This window comes from Manis pentadactyla, chromosome 5 (assembly GCF_030020395.1).
Source record: "Manis pentadactyla isolate mManPen7 chromosome 5, mManPen7.hap1, whole genome shotgun sequence".
In the NCBI taxonomy this organism is placed as follows: domain Eukaryota; kingdom Metazoa; phylum Chordata; class Mammalia; order Pholidota; family Manidae; genus Manis; species Manis pentadactyla.
Window position 1 is genome coordinate 62386231 of NC_080023.1, and position 12168 is coordinate 62398398.

Here is a 12168-nt window from a genome sequence, read left to right on the forward strand (position 1 = left end):
AACTTGTTCACCAAGACACTGGAGACAGCTGAGAATTAATGACTATGTATTGGATCCCCTACACAAAATTCTATTGTTGCTAATATTTATTGGCTCAATAAATATGAGGGGTGCCCTCTCAGCATCACTCTTGCACTGTTAAGCCTCGAGTCCCCTGGCTGGTCCTTTCAGATCTTTGATATTTCATCATGTCTCCTCCCTTATCTGCAGGTCAGAAGCAGGGAGGGACTGACACATGGCTTTTTTCCTCATTTGCTCACACTGAAATCCAGTTTTAAACAAAAAAAATCCTGTAGAATGATTTAGTTAAGAAATTCTATGTGCATTTTTCCAGAGAACTATGTAGGTTTCCCAATCAAAAATGAATAGTGAGCTTTGAAAATCAAAGAAAATGTCCTTAAATATACTTGAATCTTACGACCTATGATGATGTCTCCCAATCCTTACTTAAGTTACATTGAAAATCTATACAGTCTCATGAAGAGAGGTGGCCCTGCTTCTGGTCCCAAGGGCCCTTTCTTTAAAGCACTTCCTGTGCAATATTTTAAAACACCATAACTCTGTCAGCAAAATGATTGTCACAGGAAGTGTGGAGCACATTCTTCTCTATTCAGTGAGTGACAATGAGCCACAAAACACTGGACAGAACTGAATCTGAGAAAAGAAAAACAACTCATAAAAACAATTTCAATTATCAAGAAGACTGCCCCAGAAGAAATGTCTCTTTAGTGTTAGTCAGACTTCCTGAAATTTATGTGTAACTTAGGCTGTAGATGAACAGATTTCCTATATTCATAAGCCATTTTATAAATAATCACTCAACAGTACTGTAATTAATAGAATCAGTTGACAAGGGTAATGAAAAAAATAGTAGTTACTGATTACATAGATGCACCTTTCCACATCAAGATTTTTGCTAAAAAATAAACTATTCATAAATGTCCTAACTAGCATTTAGTTTCACTCTATATGAAGTATCTGCACCTGACCTAACATTATTTGAGCGTTTTCTCAATTCACAAAAGTACAAGTAACAAATCTGCAGGTGCTCATCACTAACAACTCATGGGTAACCCCATCTAACTTGTTCTAACTCGTTCCTGCTTGATACCTAGCCAGTATGAAAGTAGTTGAAAGACTAAATAATTTCCTGGAGGAATTATGACCTGAAAATTAGCATGACATGCAGTATGTTACTTTTTAAAAGAGGAAATTAGATGCATTTGAAAGCTGTAATGAATGAGGCTACCATCTTACTCTGGGTTCTGAACTCATTTATTCTGTGTTGGGGCTGAAATAAATAGACGAATACAACATAAAATAGCATTTATGTACTTGGAGCCCAAAGTTTGGTGAATGAAGCACACTCAGTAAGGTTAGACCAAATAGTGTTAACAAGTAATGCAAGGACATTATAACCACAACAGTGGTCATAAAATTCTGGAGCTACCAGCACCCAACAACAGAATTACAATACAGGAGTTTATTAAATACTTTCTAGGGACATGAAAAACAAAACAGTTTGTCAAGGAACACAGGATTTTATAAAGCCTAATAACCAACCATGTCAGCCTGTTCTTTGACCTCCTGCCGGATGCTCTCCTCACTTGCCAGTACTGGGTCTTCTCCCTCCTCCCTACAGCAGGCAAGCCTGTAGGGACGGTGGTTTACCACGTGTGTGTGGTCTGGGTCAGGACAGCTCACCCGGCTCCTATCCCAAGCTCAGGCCACGGTTAGGTTCGTATGAGGGGTGCTCTTTCATCTGCAGTTCCCTGAGACTCGGAGAGACAGGACAGGAAGTTAGGTATTTGCATCAGAAACTTCTCCTGGGATATGAAAAGTTGGGGGAGGCGGGGTGGAGGAAGGTGGAAGAAACTGATAGGAAGGAGGCATAGTCCCATTCACCTCCCTTCTCCCGGCCTGCTGCTGCTTGCTCTTTAACAATCAGCTTTTACCTTCTTGAGGAGGCCTGCTCTGACCACCCTGCCCCTGATTCCAGAGCAGTACCCTGCCCTGTGTTGACCCAGACACTGTACACAGATGTGGATAAGCCTCATCATACTCTATGGAATTTGACTCCTTCCTGCTTTGAAACCTACCAGAGAACAGTGTCTCAGAGGTAGTGAGTACTCAGTAATTGCTTGCTTGTTGAGTATGTGAAGGTAGTTAATTGTAGGAGCAATAGTAAATTTAAATGGGCCTTCACCTGTGCTTAAGAAACTCTCACAGACTGTACATTAGGCTGGGAGATCCATAGGTAGGAATGGCAAAATAGTTGCCTCACACCTACTTCATGCTAATATGATAGGCATGACAGACATAATGGAAGAACATGGAAGACAGGAATGTCTGAGCTATTGTCCAGATGGTTTCAACCTACTTTATTTTCTAACTCACATTTGCCTCAGACACTTAGCTGAGGAGGCTAGGAGAAGAAAAAAAGACTTTGTTGGAAAAAGGGAAGCTGATAAGAACTCAAGAAAGGCTCCTACAGGGAAGGCGTGCTGACCCCTAGGTTGCCCTGCCAGTCACTTAGGGAGGCCAATCTAAGTCTGCTTATCCCACCCACGGGGGATTTTTCCCATCCCTCCATGAAAGTGCATCTCTCCTGCACCAGTCATTTACTACACAGTGATGACTCAATGGCAGGTATCTTCTGATGTATCAGGGATTCTTTCCAAGCAGGCTTCTGGCTGCCTTCCTCTATAACCTTGGAACGATGTTATCATGGAACTAATGTTTATTGAGTTCTTACTAAATGCTAACACTGAGCCAAGTGCTTTATGCTTACTATATCATCTAATCTTCACGAGAAACTCCTAATGTAGGCTCTATTATTACACATTTTACAGATGAAGAAACTGAGGCACAGCTTCTAGGTTCCCACAGTTATTAATTGGCCAAACTGGGATTTGAACCCAGGCAGTCTGACACCAAAGCCCAGGTGCTTAGCTGTTATATACTCTTATTCTCCTTTCAGGTTATTTGTAAAGACATAAAGCTTCCAGGGATTACATGCCCACCAGAGAGCCCCCTCAGTCTGTACAGTACCATTTCTTTGCCATACTTCTCCTGCTTCTCATTTGGTCCAGCAGTAATATAACCATGAAATCACTAAGCCCAGCATAAAACCTCAGAATCCACCCTAAGGAGCCAGCTGACAGCCCTTCAAGGAAGCACAGTTGAATTCCTCAGGTCGAATTACCCACTAAGGGAGAAGTTCCTCCAGCCACTGCTCACCTCATCCATGGATCCCTGTCCTTTACATGCAAGCCAGGTGAAGATCAAACCAAAGAGCACACCCAGCGCCATGACAATGTATGGTATGTTGGTGATGATCAAAGTAGTGTTAATCACAGTCTTCAGCCGAGCTGCAGTCTCTTTATCAATGAGAACACTCTGAAGGACAAGAAAATAGTATTCTCTTGATTACTAAATTACCAGGAGTGTAAAGTTTTTTGCTGTATCTTTCTTCCAAATCATTAAACACAATTTGGGTATGTCCTTATGTGGGCAAACCAGAGATACTGAAAATCCATTTATAAATTGTTAACCAGAGGGGGCATTTATTCATTGACAGCTTCCCTTTTCTCCCAAAGACATGTTTTACTTTAAAATTGGTTGGAAAAAGAGGAGAAAAGTATTTAGAAATAATTGTGATACCATCTTTTGTTTAGTATCAGACATTTCCAATTCATACTTCAAAACCCACGTCAGCATAAATTCCCACCAGAAGTTTGCTCTGGCCACCCCAGGCCTGGTAAAGACCCCTTTATTGTGTTTCCATCTCACTAAATCCTCCTTCACTGTCTATGCACTCTGTGTTTTGTCTACCTGTTGGTCTCCTCATGACTGTAGGGTCTCTGAGGGCAAGACTTTTATCTCAGTCATCTCAACAGTGGGGATAGCACCCTGCACACAAAAGGTGCTGAATTAATGTCGATTGATTAAATGAATGAATGAATGAAACATTCCAAAAATGATATGTGGAAAGTATAATTTCTTCCCTGGTTACATCTCTAGTAATCAAGACCAGAGGTTTCAATGGAAAGTGTTTAGGGAAATCTGAAGGCTAACCAGAATTCCAGGGGGTACAAAACCAAGGATATATTCTAGAATAACACTTTCTATATATGGAACAAAGGTATTATTCTCTGAAACTGTCATGGGTGAGGTATCTGGAGTGCTTACTTCCCTATGATGAGCCCCAAATGGGACTCTGGGCTTAATTCAGGCTAAACAGTGCAGATTCACCCTAACTTCAGCCTGGCGCAGAAGATGGAGTTCTAAGGCTGGTTCTTCCAAGAACTGGCGAAGGCCTGTCAGAGTCTTCTCTGAAAAGAGGAGGTGGGGTAGTAGTCTCCAAGGTCACTTCTAGGGATAATGTTTTATTTTTCTAGAGTAGAGAAAAGTCAAGTTCTTTCTGGGAGGAATCAAAAACACAAGGTTTTATTCCCTCATTCCTTGGACTCAATCTAGTATTTAACAAAACAGCAAAGCAAAAGTGGGAGTGGAGGGGACTTTAATAGACCACAACTGTGAACACAGACTGGCAGAATAGGGCCCTTCTTCATTTTCTAAAAGCCCTCCTTTCGTGCCCCTCTCCACAAACAATAACAAGGATGACCCAGAAGCAACTGCAAATGGGTCCTATATATTGGCAAATAGGATTTGCGTTTCTCCCATGAAGCAATAAAAGCCTTGTTTGAGAACTATAATCACAAACCCTTCAAAAGTTTATAAATGTAACTACCAATAAAAAGTCAAATGCAAAAGAGGATATAAACTGTATCTACAGTAGAGTATCAACTATGTAACATCAAAACCAGAAAAATAGGAAGAGGCAACATAAGCAGATGTCAACTGCACTGGTGTTGGAGGGACAGACTTATCAATGACACACTTTTAAAATATTTTTTCAAAAGTTTAAAGTGAGTTGTAGTTGACATATAACATTAGCTTCAGGTGTATGGTGTAATGATTGATATTTATATAGTGATTTATTTTTAAATTTTAAAAAATTTCCGAAGAGTTTATAAAGGTACACGTTAGTTTTCCAAAGTATAAAACATTAAATTATTTTTACAAAGTTGCTATTGGAAAACATTTTACAACATATTGTTGAGTAAAATAACGCAAAAACAATGTATCAGTCTGTAGGGAAAATAGAGTCACTAATGCCAGGATGCTCGCCTGACCCACTGCACACACATTATGCTGCCTCATGCTTACACAGCACTGTGGCCCTCCATGCCGGCGCATGCTTACATACTTGCTGGCAGTGAGCCACTATTGTCTATGCAGTTGTAACAAGATGACTGCCAGCTACTTTTGAGCAGATGTGATTCCAGTGCTCCACCTGCCACCAGGAGAATAAAACTTGGTGTGAGTCCTTGATCTAATGCTCTGTTGTCGTTTTTCGGTCTCAGCGAATCCAGTGTGAACCTGCCAGGAGCTGAGCTCCTGTGCTACACAGTCTAACTCAGGTTTTGGGAAAAGTGATCTTAATTTTCCCTTTTCTTGCTAGTCTGTCATTAGATTTCCTACAAAGAACACTATTTTTAGGGAAGAGAGAAAAATAATAAAAACTCCTAAAAAAAGCTGCTATTAACAACAGAAGCCAGACAATTGAGACTTTATTCTGGGGGGAAATATGCTCTATTTTCCCTCTCAAAACTGGGTGGAAGAGAAAGGGAAACTGGAGATGGAACTAGCATAAACGTGGTATGTGATTCAAAAAAGAATTTCTCAAGGATGTCTTAAATGGTGTGTGTTTTCTGAGCTTTCAGAATATGCTTTTATTTATAAAACTTCAATTTGTATCTAACATTTAGGGATAAAATTTCTGTGGGTACACTGTGACAGAAATATTTCTTCAGGAGAAGTCCTTTTATTTGAAAGAAGACAGAATCTGTGTCCTATAATTCATGATATAGGTTTGTTTACTAGAAAGTAGAAAAATCTCTGCCTTGATGAAGGATGCGACAACCGTGTATCACTAAAATGAATGTGCATGTATTCCGGTTTATTTAATCATTTCTTTAACCACCTTCTACAAAATCTTCATGTAATGTTGCAAATCATTTTAATTTTACTCTTTTCCTCCCCCTCAACTAATGAATGGCAAACTGATTACATGTTACAAACTGGCAGGGTTTTGAAGATGGAAGGGAGGCAAAGAAAATTTTAACTGGACATCTATCTGTGTGTTAGCTACGTATTCTGCGTCAGTAGCATCTGCCATTGCTTCATTTACCTTTGCATTTTGTTTCTTACATAACCAGCTTCACAGACGGTAGTTTCACTCAAATGTTCTTTAGAAGGGAAATTTCTGTCATTTTCAAATCTAAGACACAGGTGGCTTCACGTAAACATATAAAAAGAAATTTTATGAGGACAACTAGGTTTTTAGAAACCACTCCTTCCCTGTTCTCACATCTTAAATTACATATAGCTACAATAGTAGACATCATAATGGAAGTTTCCCAAGCTTCCAAAGATAAAACACACCCATGGTTCCCTCGCAGAACTTACCTCATTGAAATACATCACTGGGAAAACCAGGGTTCTGATGTTTCTTGTCTCACTACAAAGACAAAAGACAATAAGTCAAAACCACAATAAGATATCACCTCACACCTGTTAGAATGGCTATTATCAAAAAGACAAGAAATAACAAGTATTTGGGAGGATATGGAGAAAAGGGAACCCTCATACACTGTTGCTGGGCATGTAAATTAGTGCAGCCACTATGGAAAACAGTATGGAGGTACCTCAAAAAATTAAAAACAGAACTACTACATGATTGAGCAATTTCACTTTTGAGTATTTATCCAAAGAAAATAAAACCACTAATTTGAAAAATTTGAAAAGATAGATGCACCCCATCTTCATTGTAGTATTATTTACAATAACCAAAATTAGGAAACAACCTAAGTGTCTGTCAATGGATGAATGGTAAAGAAAATGTAGCATACACACACACACATACATGGACAATGGAATATTATTCAGCCATAAAAAAGAATGAAGTCCTGCCACTTGTGACTCAAGGATGAACCCTGAGGGTATTAGGCTAAGTGAAATAAGTCAGGGAAGACAAATACTGTATGATTTTTACTTTACTTATAAAAAACAAAAGCTGCCCTCCAAAAGTCCCCCTAAAACAAGCTCACAGATACAGAGAATAGATTGGTGGACACTAGAGGTGGGGCAGGAGAGAGCAGGCAAAATGAATGAGGGGGTCAAAAGGTACAAACTCCTAGTTCTAAAATAAGTAAGTCACAGGGATGTAATGTGCAGCATGGGGACTACAGTTAATACAGCTGACCTGTGAATGATGGGTTTCAACAGTATGGGTTTGAACTCTGAAATTTTTTGGAAACTAGAGACAATTTGAAAAAACTTATGGATGACCCAGATAGCCTAGAAATATTGAAAAAATTAAGAAAAAATTAGGTATGTCATGAATGTATGAAATATATGTAGATACTAGTTTATTTTGTCAATTAACCATAAAATATACATAAATCTATTCAAAAAGTTAAAATTTATCAAAATTTATGCACACACAGACTACATGGTACTACTTGTGTTGAGAAAAATGTAAAAAATACATATAACATACAAAATATGTGTTAACTGACTATGTTATCAGTAAGGTTTCTGGTGAACTAGTAGATTATTAGTAGTTAAGGTTTGGGGGAGTCAAAAGTTACATGTGGATTTTTGACTGCATGAGGAGTCAGTGTTCCTAGCCCCCGTGTTCAATCCTAAAGGGAAGAGAGGGGCAGACTTAGACAGTGGGGTGTATTCCTCTTGACATCAACCCCCCAGAAAATCAATGTAGTAAAATTACCCTTTGATGCTGTAGAAAGAAGCAAAACTTACACAAAGTCGTCTAATTTTTTGACATAAACGTTGATTTGGATCCTCTTGGCTGCTCTTAGGATAACTCCAGTCAACTGCAAATCAGAGAGGTGGAAAAAAATTAGATTTGTTAAAACCGCAAACCTAATTTTTTTCAACAGAGCACCACTGCTGTGTGGTTCTGATAAACAGGGTGGTCACTGCCATGCTTGATAGGAAAAGTGAGCAAGGGAGAACTCACCCCAGAACAGATGAGGACTTTCATATGCACAGGAGCTCTTGGGGCCCTTGTTAAAATGCTGATTCTGATTCAAAAGGTCTGGGAGAGGCCTGAGGCTGGGCATCGCTAACAAGCACCTAGGATCCTGCCACTCTGAATAGCAAGGCCCTAGAGGAATGACCCTGTCAGGAGGGAGATGCAACAGATACCTATCAGGTCTGGCCATCCGGAAAGCTATGAGGAGGATGGCGGCCAGGGCCAGAGAATGTACCCACTTATGGTCAGGACCCAGCCAGGAGCCAGGAGAGGCAGCTGCAGCGGTCGCCTTCCTGCTGTGCACTCCGCCTCTGCACTAAGGTTATGGGACCACACCTAGCACTTGGGGACAAGCACTGGCCAACAGGGAGGCTGATGAAAAGGAATTGACCGGAGGGCCAGGAGGGAAAAGGGAGAAAACTGCACCTGGTCTTACTCACAAAAAGGTAAGACTGTTGATTTCTCAGATACAAATGCAATGAATGTAGCTAAGAGTGAAGTACCCACAAACTGCTCTGCTAAAACAATGTTCTTGCTTTTCTTTCATTGTTCCATGTATTCAAAATCCCAAGAATGAAGGTATCTGACCTTTAATTCAGTTCCTACAGTGAGAAACTCTCATTGTGAAATGATATTCATATACTGCTGACATAGTTTCAGTTTTTCTCTTTGAATACAGGCTTAAAGTATTATACATCTGATGCTTTTTAAAGTAGTACTACAATAAATTCTCAAAAGTACCTGTAGAAAGAGGACTACCAAAAGTAACTGACACTAATACATATATTCAAATTCAACTAAAACACTCCTGGCAGTAGGCAGAGGCATGTCTACAACCTTACTGATCTGTGTCCCAGTGGGAGAAACGTACATGCGTTCAGGAAGGCTGGCAACAGAGAACTGACCAGGTTACCTAAATCCAGTCTCACTTGTGTTCAGTGATGGAACTTGCACTGTTGATTTTTTTGTTAAAGCAGATTTGCTGTATTATTTCTGTATATTAGAGCCACAGAATTAAGCTTTCAAATTAGAGGACTATGAGACCACACGTTCACGTGCACTGAGCTGAGTTTTCTTCACTTGAATATGCATATGAACGGAAGACAGTATTATTAAGAGTGCTCAGTGAATATGTGCAGAGAGACATGATAAAATGTAGGCTGTTCTTACCAGGAGGACACTTATACTCACAGGATTGATGTCCACAAATGACTCATGATATTCTTTATTTGGATGCATGCCTTTTATGGCAGAAACAAATCTCTCATCTGCTTGGTAGAAGTGTGGGAAAGATATCACAATAGGTGCGCCTGCGTTTTAAGGAAGACAGAAATGAATGATGCGGTTCAAGTTTAGCTAGCTGAATATGGGTTCCCAAACACACACCTGGTTCCTAAGGCAGGTGGAGGAGGAAAGCTGTACATAAGTAGACTTGGGGGAGTGAGACAGGCTAAAATTGCATTCTGTACCTCCTAGTCTGGATTTGGGATTTATACTTCATTTTCTGACATCTCATTTAGCCCCACATTATTTTATTCCACAACATTTATTAAAGTCCTGGGTAAATTATTAATTTTTCAACAAACATTTACTGAACCTATAAAATATAAATGCTTTATTCACATTTGTTTAATTAATGTTCCCAGTAACCCTATGAAATTAGAACTATTATCTTCATTTTGCGTTTGAGGAAAGTGAGGATCAAAGAAGTTACAAAATTTACCCTAGGACATCCAGCTTCCAGGTGATGGGTCCAGAATTCTAATTGAGTGAGGGCTGTCTCATCTCAAAGCACTTGCTCCAACTACAAATCTGTACCAGTAAATGAACTTTTGGGGGGGCTTGTTTTTCCATTTTTTTGTTTTTATTGTTCTCCCTAAGGTAGGCTTTGTTCTCCTGCAAATGTGGATGCAGAATTTTTTACGACTTTGCCTGTCATGCTGCCCCCAGCCTCTGCCTAGATCAAGGTCTACCCACAAAGAGACTCCGGATTTTTCTTTTTCTTTGCCTTTGCTATTCACTGTAAGAAACAAGTTATGAAAGGAAACCTATTCTAGATTTTGCTACTGAAGAGGAGAGAGGGACCCAATAATTACTGCCAGGGATTTAAATATATTTTTGGGGAAATTAGCTTATTGGCAAACAATTTAGGTTCGCTTACATATCCGCTAGCCATGGCTCAAGATACACATCACCTGTCAGGTACAGAGCCATATTCCCTTCTTTGTTACCTACAGTGACCTTTAAAATGTATTTTAAAGATTTACTGAGGACTTAATAAGGGCCATTGTCCTGAGTGCTTTACATACATTATCTTTAACCTTCAGACAACCTCCCAAGGAAGTTATAATGATCTATTTTATGCATGAGAAAACTGATGACTGGAGCCATCCTTAATCAACTTGGCCAATTTGTTAACAAATAGAATAATAGGTCTGCCCGACTCTAACTTCTCAGTCCACATCTGGGGACACGTAAGAAGCAAGGGGAAAAAGATTGCAGCACGAGGTTTGACTACTGCAAAACGGAATCCTTCTGTTGATTCTGATTATCGATTTCTTGAGGAAGCAGAATGTTAACAAACAGTAAGAAAAATATGTCCACATTTGTGCCTTGAGTCAGAGGCACATGAGCCAAGGGACAGGGCAGTATTTCAGGGCTACTCACTTGGTAAGACAGCAGGAAAAGTCAGAGGCAGGAACCTGTTCCTATGCACCTTTGGTCTTACCTCCAGGTACGGAGTTCATGTTCCCTGGCACAATAGTTTCCATACCTAGGCACCATTTTCATGAGAATCACCTGGAACTCATGTTAAAAATATTCTAGGGCCAAGTATGTGGGTCCCATACATTTTTAATGATTTTCCCAATAATTCTGATGCAAGGCCAGGTTTGGGAGCTACTGACCCATCAGACAAGGATAGGGAGGTATATTGCCGACCTCAGACTTACACTGAAAGGACATTTTCAAACCAGTTAGATAAGGGGGAAAAAGTTAGTACATCACTTTATTCAGGAGTAAAGGAAAAACTTTAATCAAGAGAGGGACATTACAAAGTTTCTCAAGAGAAACTTTAAGGGTGTACTGTAGCCTAAGAGGAGTCGCAGTACCCATATGGGAGCACTCTAAATTCCTATAGTGGTTCCATCAGAGACAAGACTTTATAAAATCACTTTCCCTCTCTGGGCCCTGGTTTCCACAACTAGAAAAAGAGGCCACTGGATGTCTATCGAACAAGGCTACTGTGAATAACTATGCAACATATGACTGTTAAAATTAGTCTTCAAGATGAAGAAAATGCTTTTGTCTGCTTGAGTCCTGCAGAGTAGGATTCAAACCCAGATCTGCCTGACTCCAGAACACTCACTCATCCCACTACCCCAAATGTTCCTCTGGGGAATTCAAAATGCTATTAGATAACAATCCTGGTGAGTTTAATTTTTCAGTCCACATCTGGGAATACATAATAAGTAAGAGGAAAAGGACTATAGCATGAGGTTTGACTACTGCAAAGTGGAATCTTCTGATAGTTCTGCCTCATTCATGAAAAGCAGTGGCTCACTCATGATTAAGAGTGCTCTGACATTAAGAACTACTGGGAAATTTGTGGTCAGGGTATAAAACTGTTTAGAATCTTTACCAAGATATGTACTTTTTTTATTATGAAGTTCTCCACTTTCTCTCCTAGCATTGTTTTGATCATGAAATTAGTTAATGCTTTACATGCATTAATGATGTAATCCACTTAGAACCATGACTAGCTAAACAGTGACCAGTGTAAACATGAGTCATTATTACTATTAAGATCTCTAAACTACTGCCCAGTAAAAAACACAGGAAAAAGCTTTGTACAAATGAAGAGAGCAAGAAAAGAAAGGAACAGAGGAACTACAAACAACCAGAAAATAATTAATAAAATGGCAATAAGTACACGCCTAGGAATAACTACCATGAATGTAAATGGACTGAATGCACTAATCAAAAGACAGAATGGCTGAATAAATAAAAAACCAAGACCCATCTACATGCTCCCAATGACAGAC

At 39.6% G+C, this 12168-nt stretch overlaps 1 protein-coding gene across 1 annotated transcript in view; it reads right to left on the bottom strand.

Moving 5' to 3' along the window:
* Positions 1 to 1257: 1257 nt before the first annotated feature.
* The window catches only part of SCARB2 (scavenger receptor class B member 2), a 71212-nt gene continuing 60301 nt past the window's right edge, over positions 1258 to 12168 (bottom strand). Inside the window, exons 8-12 of the mRNA XM_036927497.2 lie at positions 9317 to 9435; positions 7891 to 7964; positions 6535 to 6586; positions 3241 to 3399; positions 1258 to 1772 (exon numbers count right to left, since the gene is read on the bottom strand). Coding sequence (XP_036783392.2) covers positions 1734 to 1772; positions 3241 to 3399; positions 6535 to 6586; positions 7891 to 7964; positions 9317 to 9435 — 443 coding nt within the window. The 3' untranslated portion in view covers positions 1258 to 1733. The remainder of the gene's footprint in view (positions 1773 to 3240; positions 3400 to 6534; positions 6587 to 7890; positions 7965 to 9316; positions 9436 to 12168) is intronic.